Genomic DNA, 26,271 nt, shown 5'->3' with positions numbered 1-26,271 from the left:
AGTCCCATTCAGTGGGATTGTTGAGTGTTCTTCGGAGGCCATGCCCCCTTTTTCCACCACTCTGCAAACGCACCTCCTGGTGAACTGCTGATTGGGGAAGAAGTCCACTTTAGTCCTGAGGCCCTCGGGAGTAAAGTGGAATTCATTCCCCAATGAGTAGTGTGCCAGGAGGCACATTTGCAGAGTGGTGGAGAAAGGGGGGGGGGCTTTAACCACCTCTCAGCAATCCAACTGTGTGGGACATACTGGAGGTAACAGGAGATCTTGTTGCCCCCAAGGACCATCAGCAGCCAAGGGGACTTCATCCACCAACCAGCAGCCTCCATGGAGGCATGGTTGCAGAGTAATGCAGAAAGAGGGTGGGGCCTCCAGCATCATGCCGGCAGCTTTCTCTTGACTTTTGTGTTAATTATAAAGGAAGGGGGACCAGTGACCCCCCTCCCTGGGCCGATTTTGGCCAAGGGGCCCCCATCCTCTGGGGCCAAGTGTTTTTGGAATTGGGAGGGGGCTGGGCAGCCCCCCTCCTCTGGTCAATTACGGCCCAGGGACCCCATCCCCTGGGGCCCGGTTTTTTATTTTTAAAAAAATGTTTACATAAAGGAAGGGGAGCCACATGGTCCTCCTTCCCTGGGCCGATTTTGGAGCTGGGGACCCAATCTCCTGGGCCTGCCTTTAATTTTGTTTTCAACATGGAAGGGGAGCAGCTCGGCCCCCTCTCCTGGACTGATTTTGGCCCCACGGACCCCATGCCCTAGGGCCTGGTCACACTACGTGGTGCCCTGGTCCCACCCAGGTCACCCAGTTTCTCACATTGTGGACTGCGGGGGGAGCCTGAAGGTCCCCGCAGTCCCCGCTGGCTCCCCATGCCCTGTGGGAACCAGCATTGCTTTTGTACAGAAGGAGCTGCTGACCATGCAGCTCAAAAAGCAACATGAGTGAAGATTCTATTTGGATTGTGGAAGAAATGCAGTCCTGAGATCGATTGAGATGTGCAGTAATCAGGTGGTATATTCATTCCATCTGGGTGCAATGATTTTAAATTGTACATACAGAAGGTTTCTCTCAAGTCCAGTAGTTCCTCCTTTAAGAGATTTTCCACAGGGAAAATCTTCAAATCTGATGGGAAATGGTCCACAAGGTTAAAATGATTGGCTACATGCTGGCCACGTTTCTTATTAATTATTTCTGATATGTGGTTTCTAAATTGTGCCATAGGTCATTCACTCTTTGGCCTACATATTGCTTCTTAAAGCTTTGGCATTGGTACTGAATCACATAGATAATATAATGAATACATTTACATTGGTAAATGATAATATGCGGGTGATGTTGTAAACCTTGATTGTACGTGATTCATGCCATTGTGTTTGTTTTTCTTTTACATACAGGTCTGAGAGGCTTAATGATCGCTGTCCTAATGGCTGCCCTTATGAGTTCACTCACATCCATCTTCAACAGTAGTAGCACTCTCTTTACTCTTGACATTTGGCAGAGGATACGCAGAAATGCATCTGAGCAGGAGCTCATGATAGTTGGCAGGTTGTTATGCTTTCAAATGAAATTATATCTTTATGGAAGGTCATGGGATTTACATTTTTAGAAAAGAGCAATGACTCTTAAGTTCTTAAATTCTCCCTTCTTGTTGCGATTAGTCAATCTGTTGTTTTAGCACCTCTAAGGATAAGCTAGTGTTTTGGTGGTGCAAGAGTTTGCATGGGACAGTAAGTGATAGTATGGATAGAAAAGTTTGCTTCTTAGAGAACTTACATAGCACAGAGAGCATCATTGTGAGTGTTGTGTAGGGATTCTCTTTTATGCAAATGGTGCTTTCCTCCCTGTTATTGACTGGTGCTTTATACCAGCTTCCTCTCTTTGTTGCTAATTGTATTACTTGGGGTCATTGTCAGTTACCTGCTGCTGCTGCTGATAAATGTTATCTCAGGGTAGATGCAGAATCTCACACATCAGAACTGCAAAAGCTATTTGAAAGTGGAGTCACAAGTGCTGCTGCAGGACACTCCTATTGCCATGACTGGAAAAGAATACACTGAAAAAATTAATGAGGCATGGCCTATGGTGGATTGGTTGGGTTTTGAGTGAGGGTTAGGATTGGCTTGTGCAAACTGTATGGTCAGGTCAAGTCAGTGTGTTCCACTCCACATCAAAAGGTGTTCCTTTCCTGTAGTCTCACTTCCTTGCATGAAGCATTTATATTTAAAACTGAAAAATAAAGCCTGCCACCGTGAGGGGGAGTCAGGTAGTATGAAAGAGATTGTGGTCTCGCAGTGGTATTACTGACAGGCTAGGTAGGCTGTCTGGCCTGTGTCCAACTGGAAGTAAGGCAGCTGCTCTCCAACTGTCCTCTGTCTGGAAGACGGCAGAAGAGAGGAATGGAACTGAGATATCCTAACCATTCTCTCTACACTAAGGGGCATATTTATGAATGTTGTGGCGTCACAGGGCAAAGCCAGGAATGTGCTGTATTTATCCAATACAGTGCATTCCTGTCTTTTCCATTCGTGCTGGGGCCATTTTGGCAGCCTAGTGCCAACTCAGGCTCCCTTGCACTATAGTGCAAGAGTGTCTGTGTTGTTGGCAGGATTGTTTTTGTGCATGAAGCAACACTTTCCTGCACAAATCAATCCTGAGAGGAAAGGAGAAATAAAGATATTTCTTCTTGTTACGCTTTTCCTGAGGAGAAGTATTTTTTTGGTGCATTCCCAGGTTTACTTCTTCTTGTAAATCTGGGAATACATCAAAATCCATGGATGTTGTGTGGGAACACCTATGTAACACCTATGTAAATGTCTCCCTGGTGCAGATTAATGCAACGCAGTGATTTTCGCTGAGTTACATCACTCGAGACTTATGAAGCCATTCAGGGCCATGCAAGGTAGTCTTGCATGATTTATAAATATCATTTGCACCACTCTTACACCACGTTGCATGGTGCAAGATTGACCCATAGGGGCTAATAAAAATACCTGTAAGGGTATTGGCTAACAATGAACAACCAAATAAATATATTTATACTAAAACGTCTTCTTTATAACCTGCCCCTTCAATCCCTGTTGCATGACATTAACCTGCATTGCTGCCAATAAAACCTTTGGGTGAAGCCAGCTGGGTCTTCTGCCAATTGCCTTTAGTCAATTTCCAGGCAAAATATAGTTACACAGCCCTGATAGTATTCCACCTGTCCTAGTTCCAATTCTTTTCTAAACATCTTTTCCTTTTCCCTAGTGGATATTTTGTTAGAATAAAAGGTCTGCACCTTTAACTCATCCCAAACACTATGGTTCTACAAACCCACATATTTTTGCTACCCATCTCCATCTTGTGCTCTTCTCCATTTCTACTCATATATCAGTTCCACCATCTCCAGCCATTCTCCATCCCTTATGACCAGAGTATAACAAAACATTTTTTTAGTAGGTGTTAGCCAATACCATTGTCATTTTCTTGGTTGTTAAGTTTAGACTCAAACATGTTCTTTTTGGCAAATTATAAATGTTAAATGACTAGAGTACTAAACAGTTCTGTATTTCATACTTATATGAATAATTTGTGACTTTCTGTTTTCAACCATTTTTTCCTTTAGAATATTCATACTTCTCCTTGTTGGTATCAGTATTCTTTGGATACCCATCATTCAGGCAGCCAACAGTGGAAAACTCTTCGACTACATGCAGTCTATGACCAGTTACCTGTCCCCACCAGTCACTGCAATCTTCCTTCTTGCAATCTTTTGGAAGAGAATCAATGAACCTGTAAGTAATATGAACCAATGAAGGTGACACATTCTGGGGTATCTGGTTTTTGATTCCTCAAAATAATAGATGTAGTTTCACAGACTCTGTGAACCAGTTAACAAGGTATGCTTATATTATAGTCGTGAGAGGAGTGTGAGGTGATGTCACCATATCAGATGAAACATGATCTGCCTCCTTAAGGTATAGAGTCACACATTCAATCTCTTTTAGCTAGTGTCCCTCTAAAGATTGTTTTTATATTCATGATAAATCTTGGTTGTCCTGCTGTCCCACCAGTATTATGAACAATGTGCACCAACACTGGACATATATATGTTCTTCACTTGGACATGCTATCAGGGAACTGTCACATGTTTTGCTGTTTTTGCTGTTTAACTAGGGCCTGACTTTGAGATTTTGTTGCAAAGGTGAAAATATACAAGTGCGGCCCTTCATACCTCATAATTTGTTACATGCATGCACACACCTATGCACATAATCAACACATAGAAATAAATGCAATGGATTTCCTTTATGTGTTTACCTCACACATAAATGAATAATTTAGCTCAGACCTCACTTACATTGATGGCATTTAAAGCACCTTGGCTACCACATTGAAAATGCTTACTTTTCATTGTCACTGAGTAAGTAAAATGTTCTACTTGCATGTTTTGGAAAAGGGAACTATTTTGTTTGTTAAAAGTGATGGATAAGATGCAAAACCCTTGCATTAAAAGCCGATAAGCTCTATTTATTCAGTGAAATAATGCTGCAGGCTGCTACTGAGATCTCACAAGCACCCAACATCATGCTGATCATTTTTAGATGCTCTTTGGCACTAGAAACCCTGCCAATCAATTAATAAGGCTGCGTTGAAAAGATTTTCTTGGAAGAAAGGATGTTACTGCCCCTATGTCCTACCCCCCGACCTCCAAGGCATTTGTTTGGCTGTATTAAGCTTTAGGGCAAGCTCAGTTTCTAACTAATGGTGACAATTCAACTCCAATCAGATGGCAGTGGAGGGTCACAGTGCTTGGGTTGAATGAAAGGGTTGCACAGACCCAGTCACTCGATCAATGGTATACTAAGTAGAATTCCAGCAATTTTGTGCATCCTCAACACAGTTAGAATGATTCAGTGATACCAACATTCTCCACAAAAATGAAGTATGGAGCACATGAATACAAAGTACTAATGATCTTAGGGATTCTCACCATGCATCACACAGATAAAGTGATCCTGGTTGCAACCTATTACCAGCTCATTAGTACAATGGTTGCTTAGGTAACAGTATGTCCAATGCAATTCTAAATTACTTATGTGCCTTCGTACATTGTGTTGAAAAGATACAATCCTGAATTACTCATATACATCGATGTGAGAAGGTGTGTTCATATTTCAAAGTCATATTACCAATAGCACATGGAACAATATTAGCTTTTGTCACCTAGACATCACACACTGGCTCAGATATCAGGGCTTAACCTCCTCCCTTTGTTTTTTCAAAACAATTCAGCGATATGTCAGACGTCACATGCCCTTCTCCGCCCATTGATTATCATTGATAATAGTATTGACCTAGAGGAATGTATTGTTCACAATTCCATATGTGATCTTAAAGTCAGCACAAACTGGGGCATGATTTCTTGCTTTCCATGGACAATAGGTGCATATACTAGATAGCCAGCACATTTTATTTTGAGTTTTGAAAAGGGACATTTATTTAATATATTGCAATAATAAGTAAGCAATCTTATACAGTCATAAAGAAACAGTAAAATGAAAGAAAGTATTATAACTAATTATGGTATAACAAGTAATTTAAGTATGATACTAAATGAACATTCCATTATTTTGAGGAAAGAACAAGAAAAAGGGGGAGGAAAGAAAAGAGAAGAAAAAAAGAAAAAGCTAATAGTACAGAAGTAATAAAGACTAAATAGGGACATGTTCAGAAAAAGAAAGAAAAGTGTAGAATATATAATCACTATAAGTCCAGTATCAAATAAATATTACAGTCATAAAGTGAAAACTAGTAAGTAGGAATTCACAGGGTTTGGCAACTTGTTCATTTGAAGATTGATAAGAACTCCGTGAGGATGAATCCTTGAAAACAGTGACTGGTGACCAAATAATATCTCTTTTAACAGCAAATGCACTGGGGTTAACATATGCTCTATGAAGTCTATGATTTGATTATGGCATGCGCCACATCACCAGACTTGGAAAGACATTTTTGAGGAGTATTTCCAGTTTTTGTTCATCTACTGAAAGGCAACAATAAACCAACAGTATTGATACTGAGGGAACAGTCACTCCAACCATAACAAAAGCTAACTGGAAATATATTTGCAAATGAGAAAGGTACAGCGGTGTTAAAAATAGAGTTGATTTGTTTCCATACTTTCAACCACAATTCATGTGTGTGAGTAGAGGAAAAAATTATATTATGAAGATCAGATTGAATATTTTGAGTTGCATTCTCTGATCAGGAGCTTTTGCAAAGTTCTAGCCATATTTTATCCTAAAGTGTAGAAGGTCAATATATGTTTAGGTTATGTTCTATTATAGTTCAACTTCTAGATTATTTTTGTTGTCTGTGGATTTATTGATGTCTTTGTATATATGAGTAGATGGAAGGGATAATGAGAGAAAATTAAACAATTGAGAATTTTGAGAATGAGTGGAATTATGTGCTGGGAGTGTGGACATGGTTTGTAAGCTAGTGTGAATTAAGGAATTACATTTTTCATTATAAGAGAGGGGAAAGTTAAAACGGAATCGTGCTTAGTGGCCGGGAGAAAAAAATCAAATTGAATATGTGATCGACCCAAAGTAAACCTTACCCTCACCAAGATTTTCAAAAAATTGCTATTTTGTTCATTTTTATATAATTAATGTATCGTTTAGATGAATTAGGAATTTGCTGTTTGTCTGAATGGTGAAAGAGCAATACTTGTCAATATTTTTGTTGATAGGAAGGCATAGGAAGGTATATTTTTGGGTGAAAGACAAGAATTCTTGAAAGAAGAAATGATGTATAAAGAATGTTTCAATATCTAACCAAAGAGGAGAGGATTATAAATTTGCATCTGATAAATAATGTGAAGTTTGTTTGAGAATGAAAGCATCGTGCTAGGACTAAAAATATGGAAAATTGGCACCTCTTTGTTCTTTATTTCTTTATTTCATTTCCATTAGAGAAGAGACATGCAGGTTTTTTTGTTTAATATTTCAGAGAAATGAAGATAAAATGGAATACATTTTTTTAAAGAAATGATATATGGTAATATAGAAATTGCAGAGAGGAGAAAGAGAACAAGAGGAACAAGGCTAATTTTGCTAGAGTCAAGCCTACCCTAACAGGACAAAAACCAAAAGATGCCATTTGGAGGTTAACAATGTGAATTTAGTTATAACTGTAAATTAAAAGAAATAGTTTCTTTAATAGAGTCTGTAAACCGAAGTCCTAAATACTTGGTTTTAGATGGATGGATTCAAGTCAAAATTAGAGTGAACAAAATCTTCTTTAAAGCATAAAGTGTGCAATCATTTTGCATTTGTCTGAGTTAAGTTTATTATCCGAAAGAGCAGCAATACTCTTAACTTCTGTAAGGAATGGTTAGAGGGAGGAATCAGGACTGAATGCACACAATAGAGTATCATCAGCATAAACACAACCTTTGCTTGTTTATCTCCGTAGTGAAAACCAAGTATATCATGGTTTTGTCATACCTTTGCAAGAAACTGTACTAGTGTGATAATAAAGAGTAAAGAAGAGAAAGGAAATTCCTGCCTGACTGTAATGAAGAAGAGGGGGAGATTAGACCATTAACATACATTTAAGCTTTGGGGGCTGCATATAGAACAAGAGATACAATTAAATAAAATTGGGACCAAAACCAAACCAAGAGATGGTTTGAAAAATAAAACCAATGCAAGTAAATGATTTTTCAGCATCTACAGAGATAGTTGCCAATAATTGCTTATTCATTTGGATTTACTTAAAACAGTAAAGAATGGCCTGACATTATCTGAGACATGTCTACCCTAGATAACGCCTGATTGTTCTTTTACTAGGAGGGTTGGCAATAAAGGGTCAAGTGGAAGAGCTATAATTTTAGTAAATATTTTGTAATCAGAATTGGCTAAGGAAATTGATCTATAGTTCTTACATAGTTTAGAGTCTTTACTATTTTTAGGTATGAGTCAAATTAACGCATTTTGGAAGGTACCTCTGACCGATTTGGTATTTATAAAATAGCAAAATAAACTGATTAATTTTAGGAAATAAAATCTCAGAAAAATGAAGATAAAATTCAATAATCAACCAATCAGGGCAGTTTCCTGTTTTAATCAATGTAATTTCTGTGATAATATCTTTTATAGAGAGTTACCTTTCCAAAGGGGAGAAATCAGTATGACTGTTAAACTTTTTTTTGAGTGGATAATAAATAATGATGTATAATGTCTCCGTGAGGGAGTATAGAGAGTGTTATAATCTTTGGAAAATTCAGCTAATATTTCAGCTTCTCTGAATATAAGAAAGGAGCTATCTTGTAGAATGGATTCTATTTTGACTCAATGTTTTTTCTTTTAAGATAATTACCCAAGAGCTCTCTACTCTATTCTGGCCTCCATAATATTCACCACTAGATTTAGGTCGATAAGAGGCACCATTTTAGTAGAAGATATATTGAATTGGAATGTGATTAAATTATCTAAGGGTGTTTCAGATTTGGTAGTAAAATATATATCTTCTGAGGTTTTATTATGTTTCATAATTTCTAGTGCTTTTTTAAAAGTATTTTCTTTTTGAGATGTACGAAATATTGACTTCTTTAGCCGTAGACTTAAATGAGTTCCAAATAGTCTGGGGTGAAATATTAGGATAGGAATTGGTTATAAAGAATTAATTTATGAATAATTAAAATGTGTAAGTGAAAGAGGTATCCAGCAACAGGGAGTTATTGAAGCTCTCTCTTCTATAACCCACAGATAGTACACTCTGACCTACACTGCAAACTTAATTTGTGTATGCCCCATATTGTGCCCTCTGCTGGGACAGAAAAGTCCTCTGCATTGTAATGGGTGTTTACCCTTAACCTGTGTGTCCAGCTGTACTATTGTCTGGATCCCTAATGCTGATTATTGTTGTCATAGGAAACCTCGGATCATATGTGTGCCCCATGATAGAGGCCTGCCTCCTGGATTGCAGTCATGTTGGATCGAGAGGGGTGCCCAAAGACTTACCCTCATAGTGGTGGAAGATTACTGCCTTCATTAGTAGTTAAGCATCAAGACTGAACAGGTCCTTTTTAAGCTGTGTCCCTGGAATAGGCCTACAGGCTCACTCACTTGTTAAAGTTTCCCTGCTGTGTGCTTAACTCACCCTTGGCCTACATCAGTTAGTTTTGAAATGCTGTGCCAGAGTGGCGACTCTGCACTGGTTTTATGTATGCCTGGGTAGTGTACAATACTGGTATAGAGCAGTGTTGTGTAGTGTGTGTATGATGAATGCATCTATTGGGTGTATGTGTAACTGCGAAAAACACAGTACATGAAAGATGTAGTGCTATGCAGTGCGTGCATGGTGAGTGCATGTACTGGGTGTATGTGTGCCTGCGAGGACTACAGTACATTAAGGGTATAGTGTTGTGCAGAGCATGTATGGAGAATTTGTGTGCCCGGTGTAGGTGTGACAGGAAGTGGGACAATACAGAAAGTGATTAGTTCATGCAAAGTGAATGTGTGTTCTGAGTGTATGGGTGCCTGTGGTGGCACAATACATGGAGGTAACAGTGCTGGACAGCATGTGTGCTGTGCACATCCACTGAGTTCAAGTGTGCCTGTAATGGTATCTACATGGATGACACTAGGTTCCATTTTGGGAGGCCTAGACCTGCTGAAAGAAGACACAAGGAGGTAGAGGAAACCCCAGTTACAGATGTGTGTATTGCTGCATTCTGGTGAGCTGGGTGGGACACTCTGGAGAAGGGAAAGGATTGCTCTGCCTGTGCACTTCAAAGGGTTCTCTTTGATTCAGTGAGTGATCACAAGGAAGAGGCCTTGCATAACTCAGAAAGGAAATGGGCCTGATAAGGTATTTATAAATAGTGGAGATGGAAGTCAGAGATTAACATTTTGATGCACATATCCCTGTGGCTGACATCCAGGTGTGATCTCTAGTCACTCTCAAGGTCTGTGTTGTGGGACTATCAGCTTCGGAGTCTCTCCTGATGTGATGGATGGCTTTTCAAGAGGAAGAGGTGGAGGAGAAGTATGTACTTCCAAAGAAGCTGTACCACAGCAGAAAACATCAAAGACCCAGACCCTGAATCACATTTGGTGTTTAGTAATGAACCATAAGAAGGGGAGATTGAGACTCCAAAGCTTATCATGTGCCTAGTGGTCAGATGGGCTATGTGAGGAGGGGAAAGTTTACAAGACTTCAGTATCAAGGCTTTCTAGTCTCCATACTAGGTGAAGGGACATCACCCAGGGAAACCTAGAACACCTTCTCTGGAGCCTAGGGCACCAGTACCTGCCTGCTTGCCAAGATCAATGTCCCCTGTGAGGAACAGGAGAGCATTGGTGTGAGCAAGGTCCAGTGGAGAGCCCTGTCAAGTAAACTCCCAATGTGAGGTTTGAGAAGATGACTGCAGCACCAATCGAGACATTGTCCAAGTGCAGGACTGAGTGGGCTGCATGAAGATAGCCATGTAAAAAGATTGCCATGCAGTAAGGGCAGAATCCTGTGGAGCACCATTGCGGCAACCTCTTTAGTCAGGATGGGCCACTGTGGAAAAGACTGCCTTGGGATCAGGGCTGAAGCCTGCTCAACAACATAGCGACAACCCTGTATGCCAGGAAGGGCCACCGTTGTAAGGATTGCAGTGAAGTAAGGGCTGAAACCTTGTGTGGCAGTGGTGCGGCAACCATTTATGCCATGATGGGCTGCCTGGAATAATTGTGCTATGTGGATTTGGTAGAAGCCCATGAACCTTGAGCAGTGGTTACTTGCGGATCATCAGAAACAACGAGAACTGCAACTGACCAGACCCTGTGGACACCATTGGAGCATTGCCACCTCCATGGGTTTGAGATCAAGAACATTGGAATCACCCTCCCCTTTGGAAGAGTGGAAACTTACCCCTCAGGAGGAGCACACATATGCTTGCTGCTGGAGCATGACTGTGTGGACTAAGGAGAGAGACTGTGCTTATCAAGTGCTGCCACTAAGTCTGTGTTAAGTCAACTCCTCTGAGTAGGACCAGAGCTGCTGAAAGTGCCTGAGGATCGGTTGCCTTTCAAGACGCTGCACGCTTCCTCCCTGATAGTGCAGATAAGACCCATTACGAGCCTCCTGCATGCTGGGGGACTTGCTACTAAAAGAGCAGCAGTGCTAAGACACTTTTGACTGTATTCAAAGAGGGGACTCTTGAAATAAATCCTGCTCATAAGCATTTCCTGGATGGGACCACCAGTAAACGGAGAATAACCATGATCACACTGCGAGGAACGGGTGGAACAGGGACCTGCAACTGACACATTAGGCCCCAACAGAAAGGGGGAAATGTGATATTGTCTGTGAGTGCTTTAGTCTTTCTTTGAATGATTAGAGTTAGAAATTGTTTTATTATTTTGGATATAAAAAAGTGTATTTGGCTGGACATTGATTTATTCTTGCCTCTGTGTGCTTTTTGTAGTATCAGCCTTGTTCTCTTATCTGTATCTACACTTCCCCCTTTGCAGCCCTAGCTTGCACGTTGATGTCTACCACTGAGAGTCAAAGGCAGAAAAGGCACGTGGCCCATTTGATTAGGATCCATAGTATCCATAGTAGGTTGAGCCCCTGGACATCAGTAGTAAAAGACACCAGCCCTCCAAAGTTAGGCCCAGTAACCCCTACATGCCCCATGGCCCTCTGAATGGGTTTCTGACACCTATTTTTGGTGAGCCTGAGACCCCCTATAAGGTCTTGGGAATAGGGAAATAAAGCAAACTCTAAATTATGTCACACGCATTGTTGCTTTACGAATGTGCAACAGAACAGTGTTTCTTTGAAGGGAGGCAGAGGATCCTAAGAAAGGGGTCTGATCTATGAAGTCACAGTCTTCCTTCAAAACACACTCATGGTCAATTGGATCTTTTCAACTTTCAAACATTTGCGCTCATTCGTACCAACCGTTGTAGACCGCCTTTCAAGGTAGATGTTTGTTCTTACTTATCCGGAGATATACTTTCTCCTCTTGATGATGCTCTACCGACGTCTCTGGCAAAGCTAGTTTAAACATTGTTTGGGCCATTTCTGCTTTCTCTATAATTCACGCCTTACTGTACAGATCTCACCTTCTTGCTGTAACTCACTATTGTTTTCTATTTCTTAAGAAACATTCTTTAGACTGTAATATTCTGTCTAATTTCCACCCTTTCTTTGTGCTCCGTTTTCACTCTAATACTCTTAAATCTATCAGTTTGGCTCAGGTTTTAATCTTTCTTCAGTTAAATAATCTTCTTTCTACATTTCAGTCAACTTCTGCTCCGATCATTCTACAGAGCCTGCACTTTTTCAGTTTCCAAAACCTGATTTCATTTTTGCCAAAAGAAGCATTCCTCTATTCTCATCTTTCTGATTCTTTCTGCTGCTTTTGACAATGTGAATCACTCTATTCGTATTCACTCTCTATGTACATGTGTAATCTCTTGTAACTCTATCAAACTAGTTCCTTCCTTTCTTATCTTTTTTGCTGCTTCTTCTCAGCCATAATGAAGGTACTCATATTCTCTTCTTATCGTATTACATATGAAGCTCCTTAGGACTTGGTTTTTGGTCGATTACTTGTTTACTGCTGCTATTCTCTTACAGTTTATCATTTCTTCCTTTTACTTTAACACTCATGTTCACACATATATCTTTCAGATCTATGTATTTTTTCTATGTTTTCTGATTTTTGCGTGAAAATGTAGAGAAGTGGATTACTGTTTGAGGTGGAAAAGAATATGGCCACCACTACTAGATATCACACAGTTTAAATAAAACAAACCAGCATTCAATTCCTGGTAACATGAGACAAACTAGTCAAGCTTAAATCAAAGGCAATGTGTAAAGCATTGCATGTAGAACAAAATCACACCAAACACAATAAAATGTCACAACCAGGTTTTAAATAAAAAAAACAATAGGCTCTAGAGGCGGTAGACCCAGACTTAGGCAACATTTGTGGCCAACAGCGACAATGCAAAGAAGAGAACAACACGTGTATTGATCCAAGTGAATGTCTGGAAGCCACAAAAGGTCAAATGCACGTGCAAAAAAATAACATTGTCACTTTTTGAGAAGAAAATCTTCTTTGAATGGGGGCCGCTGAAACTGAAGCTGCTGCTGGGGAACCCAAGGCTGGAACTTAAAGCAGGTTGTGCCCTATGGAGCTTTGGAGGATTCTTGCTGAAAATTTTCTAATTCCCAACACAGAATAGTACTTAGTCATTTTTCGAGCTGATTGTAGCCATGACCAGAATGAAACTGAAATTCAATCCAAAGCCGTAGAACTTTCTGGTCAGTCACTTTTTCTCACAAGTCTCTCTAAAGCGCAGGAGAAAACGTTTTCAAATTTCTTTTGTTGCCCAGGCATCCTTTGGATTATGCTCCTAAGGACCTCAGGGAACAGCACTTCGAGATTTGCAAGGTGTCAAATAAAGTCCAGTCCAGGTCCAGTTGCCACTTGTTAACTGGATATGTCCAGGAAAAGGCCTCTTGTAGCTTGCTGGGTCCCCGTAGCCACATATGAGACCGGCCAACTGACCCTTAGAGTCATCTTCTTTGTCCTAGGTACAAGAGGGAGCAGGCCCAGGCTTTTAGGGCTCCTCTCAAGATACTGACAGCATGCCCAGAGCTCTTTTGATCTTCTGCAGATCCAGAAAGTGTTCTGAGGAAGACTGGGTGAGGGTACAGCTTTGAGGGTTCACCATGCTGTGGGTGGGGAAGACTCTTGGGCATTCCCTAACCAGTGCATTAAATGTTCTCGGGGCAACTTTACCTACATTTTTGGCAGTTCCTGTTTGTCCTATTGCAAACAGTCCCACAATGCCCCTACCCTCGAAATCCAATATGAGCAAACCCTTCTCCCCTTGTGTAGTGCCTGTGTGCTCACCCAGAGGTAATGAGCAGGTCCTCCTCTGTGATCACTCAAAACCAGCCTGGATGAAAGCTTTCCCTCCACACTGTATGGTTCCAGCCTGAACATGGAGTCCAAGGCTTGGGCTTTCCAGGTTTTCCCTAATATTTGCTAGTGACATGGTAGGCCCCTTTGAAGTTAATAAGTTCTTGAGCCCACCCCAATTAGTCTTCTTGCCAGGAGAAAGAAAGGCATCCCTACTTCCAGGCCATTGTCTCTGCTCTTGGAGCTGTTTTCACACCTCTTTCACACTTGATTCCAACAATGGGCATGCTGCGTAGTTGCTGGAGAGATAATGCACTTTAGCCTCCAGCAACTTTAAGAAGGGTAAAAGTAACATTCCTAAAGTTACATATCTCATCTATTTAAGACTAAGGCAACTTTGATTAAATATAAAGAAGTCTTTCGAGTCTGTTGCTGGGAACATGCCAAAAGTTTTATATTTTGAACGTATATAATCTATGATTTGATTTTTCCAATGGTGCAGCTACATCCTGGTCAGTAATAGTGCCATTTTGGTCCTAGTCACTGTGGGAATAATTACTTACTGGCAGTCGCCAGTAGATAGTTATAATTAGGACCGACTTTCCATAGGAAAGTGTTTTTTGACTTGCCTATAACTTCCACGCTGTTTGACAAATCTTCACAAGATTTTACCAAATAAGTACATTACTGATTCTAGATGTGTATGGAACATTTCGGGGTGATCTGTAAAGCTGGGACTGTTAAAAAGAGAAGGCTCAAAAAAAGTGTGTTTTCCATGTTAATTCCCATTGGTATTTTAGATCTGACTACTGCCCAAACTGCTGAACAGAATTACACCACATTTAGCAAAAAGGTAGATCCTGGTCCAGAAAGTAACCATTTTGTGTTTTGTACAATTCCGTTCAGTGGTTTTAGAGCTAATAAATGAAAACTAAATTTGTATCTCTAGGGATATGGATCCTCCACGGACCCTTTAGATTTGCAGATCCACGTCCCAACAGCAATGTTGTGATTGGCTAGCCGCAACTTGAGAGGAAAGTTGCAGCCACCATTTTCTTCATCAACCCTTGGTTCCCAGCATGAAAAATTAAATTTAAAAAGTGATAGAAGTGGTCATGTGAAAAGTACCCTGACCCCTTGGGACTAATGGAGGGGTCTGTGAGGGACGCCTCATGGGCAAGAAATTGTCCAAAACCCTTTTTTAACCACACAAGGATCATGGCTCCTGCAAGATCTACCTGGATCCTCACAGATTCAGGTGGATTCACAGATCCAGACTCCAATTTTTTTTATAAATATACACTCACTGACATACCAACTTACATTCTCACACACCCACTCACACACCTATATAGCCACTCACACATCCCCTTACAGATCCATGCAGATACTCACTCACCCATACAGGCAATCTCATACACACTCACACAACCCATACAGTGGCTCACAAACCCCCAACACCAATCACACAGCTACTCAAGCACCAACTCACAGACATATACAACTGCTCGCATGCCCACTCACTGACTCACAATTCCACTCATACACTCACTCACACACCCTCATAACTTCTCCCACTCCCACTCATATACCCATAGAGACCCTTATACACCCACTCATAGACCAATACACACAGTCACTGACCCATACAGCTATTCACCCACCCGCCCACAGACCCATAAACCTACTTACAGACCCACTCACAGATCCATACAGATACTCTCACATCTACTCATACACCCAAAAAACCACTCACACCCCCACTCACAGACCCATACAGCCACTCTGACATCCACTCACCAACCTATACAGCCACTCACACACACACTTTCAAAGGTAATAGGTTACTGTTAGGAAATGAAATTAAAACAACCTTTGCAATTCACTAAAAAGCAAAGGTTACAGGGATGTTATAGGAAATAACATTAAAGAAAACCTATAAATTCACTTCAAAATCAAAGGTTACTGAGACGTTATAGTTAGGAATAGAGTTAAAAAACCTTTAAAATTCACTGAAAAAACAAAGGTTACAGGAACGTTATAGGTAGGCTCGGATTTCACTCATACAAAACCATAGAAATTCATCAGTCATAGTTACATGAGCTAACTATTACTTACCCTCTGCAATACACTGCTTATGACCTCACATATTAAATCACTCATGACATGGTCAGTGACATTACTGATGGCATCTCAAATGAAATCACTGATGACATCATTGATGATATCATCTACAGAGCTACTCCCACTCCCATACAGCCTCTTAGATACACACTCACATATCCACATAACCACTCACATACCCATTTACAGACCCATACAAATACTCACATACCCACTCAGTCATCCATAGAGCCACTCACACACCCATTCACCCACTGATACAGCCACTCACAAAACCACACCCTTACACATACAGCAATTTACACATCCACTAATTCACCCATATATCCAATCACACTCCCGCTCACTCACCCATACAGCCTCTCAGCACAGCCACCCACTCACCCATATAATCAATCACACACCCACACAACCACTTACAGATCCATTCATACACACACACAACCACAAACATACCCGCTTACTCACCCATACAACCATTCACACAGACACTCACTTTCCAATATAGCAACTCACACATAAATGTACTTAACTACACACCCACTGAAACATTCACTCAAGCTACCACTCACATTTCAACTCAATCACTCACACACTCACCCACATACCCCTACAACCCCTCACACACCCATACACCCACTCACACACCCATACAACCACTCGTCACACTTAGAAAACCATTAACAACCCCATTCACAGACCCACAGAGCCACTCAGATCCCCATTGATAGACCTATACAGCCACTCACAGACCCACTGACATATCTATACAGCCACTCACACACCCACACACTCACCCGTATAACCACTCAGATATCCACTCACACACTGAAACAGTCACTGATCCATTAAGATGACATATGTTAGAAATAGTATCAAGCATTAGTAGTACAGAAAGAATAGTTATTTAACTTATGCAGTTGCATAGTATATATCTTTAAGTCTCAGAAACATTTACAAAACCCTTCAACTCACTGGATGATGTAATGAGTGATGTAGTCAGTGATGTTACTGACCATGTCATGACTGATGTAATATGTGAGTTCATAAGCAGCACATTGCAGGGGCATAAAGTATAGTTAGCTCAGGCAACTAGTACTGCTGAATTTGTATGGTTTTGTGTGAGAAAAATCTGAGCCTAACTATAACGTCCCTGCAACCTTTGTTTTTTTTTCAGTAAAGAAATATATAAATAACATCAAACAAGTTCCACTCTTAATTATTATGCATTATCATTCAACAAGATGTGCTTTTTGTTTTCAAGGCATCTGCTTGGTTCTCTCCCTAGGTTAGGGAGGATCCCAAAATCATCACCTCTCTCACTGCTTGCTAATTTATCATTTTCACTTTTGTGAAATGACTATATGCATTGTAGCGTATAAAGACAGAGATGCTTATTTTGTCATAACTTGCACTGTGCAAGATGAAACTTGCAATTATTGCACAGAGCAGACAAGCACACAGTGCCAACAGCTACACACTTTTCAGTTTGTGTAGCTGCATATAGTTCAAAGTGTACTTCATGTAGCTACGTGTAGTGCTATTACACAAACTACGCCCAGGGTTACTTGAGAGGGACAGCTAGTAACGGCTTGTGGAACTGCAACTCCATCAAAGAATTGTAATGCTTTTGCATTTGACTCATAAGGCCAAGATATACTAAGGACTTTGTGTTGTCCTTGCATGATCTAAGTTGTCACAAACCAATGCAGGTAATTAACTGAGATTTACAAAGCCATGTAAGGGGTGATTTGACCCACCTTTCATTGCTTTGTAAACAAAAAAATAGTAATGTATTGCAACGCATAGCGCTACCTTACATTACCTTGCACCAGGGAGGCATTCCTTAGGTTAGGTGTGGGTGTTCCCAAACATCCATACATGGATCATGGCTAATTCCCAGTTTTACAAAGACTTGTAAACATGGGAATGTGTCAACTTGCTGCACTTCCCAGCTCTAGGTGTGACGAGGAGGAACACCTTTATTTCTCCATGCTACTTTATTTTCTATGTGTGATGCATTATGCATCACACGTAGAAAAAAGAAAATGCCTTTAAGGATTGTTTTTGTGCAGAAGGTGTCACTTCCTTAGTTGATATGGCGCATTTCTGCTCTCCTTGTTTCACACACCGCAGGAGCTTGCCTTGTTTTGTTGCTTTGCATGAAACCTTATTAAATATGCCCCATATTAACTTGTGCAACTACAGTTTCATGTAAAAATGTCAGTGCTTTTTCAATTGACTTATGAGGGACAATTGGTAACAACTTGTGGGACTGCACCTTCATTAAAGAATATCCATCCTTTTACATGTTACTTAAAAGGGATACCTAGTAGCAACTAATGGTACTGAAGCTTCCTTAAAGAATTTCATTGCTTTCACATCTGACTCCCTAGGGACACCTATCAGAATTGCAGTATCTTGTAATTATTTCAGTGCTTTCGCATCTGACTCAGTAAGGAATAGTGAAACTAAAGCTTCATGTAAGTATTTCAATGCTTTTTTTATTTGGCTCAAAGAGGACACCTAGTAATGACCTGTAGAACTGCACCTTCATGGAAGAATATCAATGATGTTGCATTTGACTTGAGAGGCATCTCTAGTAACGACTAGTGGAACTGCAACTTTTTGAAAGAATTTCAATGCTCTCTTATTTGACCCAAGACTGAATTCTAGTAATGCCCTGAGGAACTGTAGCTCTAGGAAAGAGTTCCGAAGATTTAGTTTCTGACTCATGAGGGACCTCTAGTAACAATTTGAGGATTTACAGGTTTGTGAAATTATTGTCTGCACAAGTTGAGCTATTAATTTATCATCATTTATCAACATTAGCTATTTACTTATCCTGTCAAAACTATGCACAATTTATTAGAGTAGTAAAGATGGATATGTACATTTTTATGTTGAAGCCATACGCCCTGAACTTTCTAAAGGACATTTGAAGCAGTTGCATCTTAATCAAGATGGTCATTTAGCAAAAGCGTTAGTTATTGCAACTTCGTGACAGGCATGTTAAGCAGTTGCTTCTGACTTGAGAGGGACATCTAGTAACATTTTAAAAGGTTGCAGTCTTATTAAAGACTTCTCTCTGTTTCTTCTGACTCAAGAAGGACATCTAGTAATTACTTGAGGTTATGAAGCTATCTGAAAGGCCTGACCGATTGGCTCTGCCAATGCTTGATATATGTCGGTCTTCCAAAACTACTTTATTGTTTCTCTCCAAACTATTCAAATCTTATTTGTCTGTCCTCTCTTTTCTCTTGCCTATCATACTGATACTTCTCCACCTCCTGCTCAGCTTTTTCAGCTACTGTTATCATTCCATTTCAGATTCCACTATCTGCGTATTGACTTTAAGTGTTTTCTTCTCTTGATCCACTCAATCAATCAATCAATAAATCACTCAACCAGTTCAGTGCACTACTTACCCGTGAAGGTCTCAAGGCAAGGGTGCTGCTACTTCTCAAACAGCCAGGTCTTGAGAAGTCTCCTGAAGGCCAGCAGATCCTGGGTCTGTCGTAGGGGGATGGGGAGGGTGTTCCAGATTTTTGCGGCGAGGTGGGAGACAACTGCCTCCGGCAGTCGCTCAACGGATGCAGGGAATGGTGGCGAGGGGGAGGTCAGCGGAGCGAAGCTGGTGGTTCTGGTGTAGAAGGGGAGTCGTTCGCTGAGGTACGCTGGTCCGGTGTTGTGGAGTGCTTTGTGAGCGTGGATGAGGAGCTTGAAGGTGATCCTCTTGTTGACGGGGAGCCAGTGGAGGTCTTTCAGGTGGGCTGTGATGTGGCAGTGGCGGGGGATGTCGAGAATGAGGTGTGCAGAGGCGTTCTGTATGCATTGTAGTAGTTTCTGGAGTTTGGCTGAGATTCCTGCATAGAGAGCGTTGCCATAGTCCAGTCTGCTGCTTGCATTTGGGGGTAGTGGGGGCCTTGGTGAGGGAGAGGATCAGCTGGGTGTCATCAGCGTATGAGATGATGTTGAGGTTATGCGATCAAACGATGTTGGCGAGCGGTGCCATGTAGACATTGAAGAGTGTCAGGCTGAGGGACGATCCTTGGGGTACGCCGCCGATGATCTTGGTGTCTTTAGAGAGGAATTGGGGGAGGCGGATACTCTGGGTTCTGCCGGTGAGGAAGGAGGTGGCCCAGTCCAGTGCTTCGTCGCGGATCCCTGTGTTGTGGAGGCGTATGCGGAGGGTGTGGTGGCAGACGGTGTCAAAGGTGGCCGAGAGGTCCAGGAGGATGGGGTCTGCGGTTTCTCCATTGTCCAGCATGACCCTGATGTCGTCGGTGGCGGCGATGAGGGGTGTTTCAGTGCTGTGGTTGCTGCGGAATCCAGATTGGGACGGGTCCAGGATGTTTTTCTTTTCGAGGAAGGAGGTCAGTTGCCTGTTGACAATCTTCTCGATGACTTTCACCGGGAACAGGAGGAGGGAGATGGACCGGAAGTTCTTGAGGTCTTTGGGGTCTGCCTTGGGTTTCTTGAGTAGGGCGTTGATCTCGGCATGCTTCCAGCTCTCCGGGAAGGTGGCAGTCTTGAAGGAGCTGTTGATGATCTTGAGGAGATGGGGTGCGATGGTAGAGCTTGCTTTATTGAAGATGTGGTGCTGGCAGTGGTCAGATGGTGAGCCGGAGTGGATGGTGTTCATGATTTTGATGGTGTCTTCATCATTGACGTGGGTCCAGGAGAGCAGGGGGTCAATGTGGCTGAGGGGGCGGTGATTCTGAGGTGTCTGTCTCTGTCTGGGGCCTGGTTGATGACGCTGTCGTGGATGTCTGCGATCTTGTGGTGGAAGAAGGTGGCTAGGGAGTCGCAGAGGTCTTGTGATGGCTGGATGTCGTTCGAGCTGGGGTTGGAAAGTTCCTTCACGATGTTGAAGAGCTCTTTGCTGTTGTGTGCGTTTTTGTCAATGTGCTCTTTGAAGTCCTTTTGGCGGTTCGGATGAGTTGGTGTTGTCTGCGGATGGCGCTTTTGTAGGTTGTGTTGCTGTCCGGTGTCTCAATAGTCAATGATTTAATTGAATACCCAAACCTATCCTCTGTTTTCCATCTCTCAGTATCTTCTTTCTTTGCCTCGACCTCCATGCAGTCTTTCATGAGTGATCGCATATATTCTATTTGAGTTGCTTCAAATTTCTGTTTTCAGGAAACTGTGTACCATTTTTCTGTCTTTCAAACTGGCTTCAAAGAATTGCTGTAATAAATAAATACATTTATAGTCTAAAAAGTATTTTCTCTGGGGCGGCCCTCATTCATTCATTGATGGTATGTAGCCCTGAATAATCATGCTGCATTCCTCTTGCAAATGCAGTACACCTACTACACTAAAGCTATCCGCTTTTATTTAATATTAGCATGTGCACAAATGTGTGTTTATGTTGGTTGCTTTTCAACCCCTTTGCATGCCACACATTCTACAGCTTCGCTTTGTATCTTTCAATTAATTTGTGTGCTTCTACTAGGATTCATGCCAAATGATTGTTATATTCTTAAAATGATGTAATATAGGCCTTGACAGATTTTCCTAAATAAGGTTTCTCCATTTTAGTCCATACCGTCAATGTTTACCATTTGCTTTCAGGATTAAATTGTTGATATACATACAGATGGCCTGATGCATAAACTGCATTTAACAGCAAATACTATAAAATTCAATTCACAAACCTATGGATGGAAATCTCCACATTCACATGCACTATCTTTGTTTTGGGTCTATCCTCACACACGTAAATTTACTACTAATTGGTAAATGTGAAATGGACTGGGGGAGTGGATAGAAAATGGGGAATGCTTAGTACTAAATGTTAGGGGCTTAAGGCAGGATAAGGCAGGATTTTGGGTAGAAAAGACACCCAGCTGTAAAACAATTAGCCGATTACTATTCATAACCAGCACCTCAAAATTTACTACATCCAAAAAGGGCCCAAAACAGTAGTAAATGTACTCTGGATCAGACCTAGAGTATGTTCAACATCACTCTGCCTGGGCGGTAAATTAGGTTCCGCTCGCGAAATATGTGGAATTTGGGTAATTTTGCGCTCCGCGGAGAACGCGGAATTGCCAAAAATTCCGCGATCTGTGGCTTTGCTGAATTTTTTGCTTGCTCGCCCTTTCAAAATGCGTGTTTGCAAGATATTTCCACGGAGCACGCAAAAAGCGTTCACGAACAGGAAAAAAACATCGCGAACAGGCGGAACAAGCAATTCCGCATGTTCGCAGAAGTCTGTGTGCTTGCGGAGATTTTTTACCATTTCGCAGAGCTTTGCGTAGCGCGACTACGCAAATTTCGCCCACCCCTAAGCATCACACATGGCCATCTGCTGGTACTGCACAACCGTCCCAATAAATATAATGGAGGCCGGGACCTAAAAAAGAACCCTTTAGGAAATAATGCTGTTATTTCAGGCAAAAATATTTTAATAAAATGTTTTAGTTAAATAAATGTAACTTCATTTTCTTTTACATAAAATTGGTTCATTACATATGTATTATAATGAATTCATTGTATACCTAACTTTTAGAATGTTTTAAATACATAATAAATAAATAAATACATTTTACTTTAGGTAAGGTTTTCTCAAAAAAGTAAAACATAAACATTTCATGTTATTCAATTTAGTATATTAACTCCATTTATTATATTTATATTAATTACATATTTAATAAAATAAAATTAGTTGTATTATTTTGGACATTATATAAGTCGTAGAGAATCAGATTGCTGCTTCCATTATTAATGAATATTCATCCTTGTTCATGTGATGAAGGTTTTAATTATTTGCACTCATTGTCCTTCTCCGATATCTGCATCGCTGTAGCAAACTTTATTAGCGGCTCTGTCATGTTTAGAAAGCCTTATGAGTGAAATTGGTATAGAATTATCAGGGTATGACCTTTTTTTAAGGAAGTAATATGATGTTTTTTAATTGCCTTTGCTGAAACATTATGATGTTTTTTTAAATGTAAATATTTCTAATGTGAAACGTTTATGGTTCTCTGAACCGATATAAAGTTATTCTTGAAGTAAGTAGTGTTGAAGCATATTTTTATTTTGTTCTACATTTGAAATAAATGGATAACATTAATTTATATTAATATTTAGCCTATAATATTGTTACCTTTTTTTAACAATATAATTCACTATTTACACTTTTTCTATATTTACCATAGGATGTCTCCGCCTCTGTGGTAAAGAACTGTGCTTATGTGTGAAAAGTTACTAGTAGCAATATAAATTTGTAAATTAGGTTCCATGTCCACACTTTGTAGTAAATTTACACCCGGAAATGATGAATAGACAAAAGAAGACATGTGTAGGTGTGTTCATGTGTAAATTTACCTTTGTGAATAGGCACCCAATCTTTAATGATACAGTTTGTTGAACCAAATGATTTCATTGACATGCATATCTTGTCTCTATAAGTATTCACAGGTAATGTTCACTTTTTTATTCAAACCAATATATCACCGTCTTCATCTACACATGAGCTTGGATAAGTTTCCAGTTTTCTTTTTAAAATTCACTATTTTACCTGGTGATCCATCCATTTTCCTCTTAACTGTGAATTATGATTAGTTCTTTAACCAAGCTAGATTCTCTTTTCAAGAAAATACATTTTCTTTATAAAGTGTTGGATTGAGCTTGATAGTGGGCTCTACTGCAACCATGTATTAGTCACAAAACTACTGTTAAACTTAATTTCTTCAATGCTTCCTTTTCCATTGTTTGGCAATAATGCATTAAACTATTGGTATTCATGTGTATTAGTGGTTAAACCTGGCTGCTCTGTAAAAGTATGTGATTTTCTCTAAATATTAATATCTTCCTTCTAGGATATCTCACACTGTATGGTTCAGGGGTCCCATCCTTATTTTTAATTGTCTTTGTTTCATAGGGTGCTTTTTGGGGTCTCGTCATTGGATTGGTTGTTGGAGCAATACGCCTGATCATGGACTTCGTCTATCAAGCACCGCATTGTGGTGAGGTGGACACACGTCCCTCTGTTCTGAAAGATATCCACTACCTTCATTTCGCTTTGATCCTTTTTGCACTGACTGCCATCATCAGTACAGTTGTGAGCCTATGTACCCCTCCAATCCCAGATGAGAGTGTAAGCATATTTGACACTTTTAGAATTGATTACTTTTTGGGGGGAAATTGTGGTGAGAACATTCTAAATGTGGTTTCTGTGTGAGTTCCTATGTGTGCGCTGTTAGGGAAGGTAATTAGGTGGTATATTATACAGTATACCTTCACAGTCAAACGTTTCATAAGATTGTATGAAAAAGTTGAAGATTGTTCCCATTCTTTCTTGTCCATATGAATATAAGATGTGATATACCCAAACAGACGTAAAAAAGCAATAGTCACAGAAATATGAGTTTATTAATTGCTTTGAACAAAGCCAGATTAAACTGAGAACTTTAACAAGTGATATATTTACTTATAGTAACATCGGCAGGTAAGTCTGTACCTCTCAAAGAGGATGGTGCTTCCAAGTTCAAAAAAGTTGATGTTCTTGTGTCTCTGCCTGTTTACAGGAACTGTGCAATTTCACGATCACTTTGCTGAGTCGCGGTGTGTGGTGGCACACATGATGATGATCAAATGTGAGATATAACCTAAAGTAAGCTCAATGTGAGGCCCTTTCCAGGTTGAAGGACAATAATTCAAGGCATATCTGAGAATGGTCCGAGTAGGAGTTACATTGGATGGTACTGATGGTACTGTAATTGGCAAAATGTAAACAATCCAATAACGCAAACAACCCATGTTGTCCGTGTGTAAAATTAATGAATTTAGGCCAGTGGGATAAAACAGGGCAGCAGATGGAGAATTTTATAAAAAGGACACAAACTAATAAGTACTTTAGGCAACAGGGGAAGGCAACCTGCCTTTGTTTTTTAGACGGGAATCCACCCAGTTACCACAGCATAGTCTTTTTATGTTACTATAGTATCCAAAGATTCGGAAATTATAGATTTTCAACAAGACTGTATGTACTTCTTGACAAATGTGTTTCTTTCTGGGCAACAGCAGAACGTTAGCACTGCATTCCTAATCATGGATTGAGCTAGAAGGGTCTCTGAACAAACATCTATTTGACATAACCTATGTAATATTAAAACTAAACTAAAACAACATCATATCATATGGGGCACAAGAAAAGCATTCTTTGACCTCTTAGACCACAAGGAAAGTGACCTTTTCTTTAATGCTCCATTAGTTTAGTTGTGTCTAGTTTACTGAACATCTAATTGACACACAGCACACAACTAATGGTTGTTTCTGTGCATTCCAGAAGTTATTAATCAGTACAACAAAACATAGAAATAAGTAGTAAAGCTTTCAGCTACGTAACATGTTACATTAAGCATAGGTTGTCATCTTATCTACAGATTCCCCACATTAAGAGTAAAAAGCATATATACGATTTCTTCACTACTTTTATATAGACAAAAGATATTTGCGCAGGCCTAGCCTAGGAACCAAGAGACCAATTGTTTGGCAGCCATTTAGGAACACCACAATCAGCATGTGATACAAATCCTGTCTTCCTGGGAACTATCATATTTTGTGGCGGCAGCCATTGATTTGAATACATTGAAATATGTTTTTCGACTGATACTTGTGGATACTGACTCTGATTTTGCTTTGGGCCCTGCTAACCGGGCTGAGGGCCCGTGCTCTGTTTAAAAGGTGTATGATAATTAGGTGTAATTATAGTTTGCATGACAACCTACCTGTTAGCCCCCAGTGGTAGGGCATGTAGGTCTAGAGGCCCAGTAGATGTAATGCACTTAAGTGTGCACTGCTGTGATGCCTGCTGGCATTTTAAAATCCAGCCCTACCTTGCTGGCTGCTTTTAAAATAATGTCCATGTGTGGAATTAAAAGTACTTCCAAGGTCTCAAACTACCTTATTTTTTTATATAATTAACCCACAGGGTCTACCCTAGGTGCCCCAAGAATATGGCATCATGTTAAAATAAGCAGGGACATTATAAACTATGATGTATATGTCCCCCATTGTAGTGCATTAGATCCATAGGGTAACATGGGAAGGCTTTATTTAACATTGATAAAGTTAACTATTGACAGAAGTGGGCTACAGTAATAATAAATAATTTCAAAATAATAGATAATACATAAATTCATTAACTTGCCAAGGTTAGATTTATTATAACTGTGACAGCGAAGAAGTTATAAAAACTTGCTTTTCTGATGCACCTA

General features: G+C 40.4%; 1 protein-coding gene across 4 annotated transcripts in view; it reads left to right on the top strand.

The window, feature by feature from the left end:
• LOC146835006 (sodium/glucose cotransporter 4-like) overlaps positions 1–26,271 on the top strand; it is a 736,053-nt gene that overhangs the window by 533,180 nt on the left and 176,602 nt on the right. For all 4 annotated transcript variants that reach the window (XM_085602666.1, XM_085602670.1, XM_085602669.1 and 1 more), the window contains 3 exons: positions 1,389–1,539; positions 3,602–3,770; positions 23,934–24,149. In XM_085602666.1, the coding sequence (XP_085458792.1) occupies positions 1,389–1,539; positions 3,602–3,770; positions 23,934–24,149 (536 nt within the window). The remainder of the gene's footprint in view (positions 1–1,388; positions 1,540–3,601; positions 3,771–23,933; positions 24,150–26,271) is intronic.

The sequence above is a fragment of the Triturus cristatus genome, chromosome 4_2 (genome assembly GCF_964204655.1).
Source record: "Triturus cristatus chromosome 4_2, aTriCri1.1, whole genome shotgun sequence".
Taxonomy (NCBI): domain Eukaryota; kingdom Metazoa; phylum Chordata; class Amphibia; order Caudata; family Salamandridae; genus Triturus; species Triturus cristatus.
The sequence above is the reverse complement of the archived record's forward strand: the minus strand, read 5'-3'. Positions and strand labels throughout refer to the sequence as shown.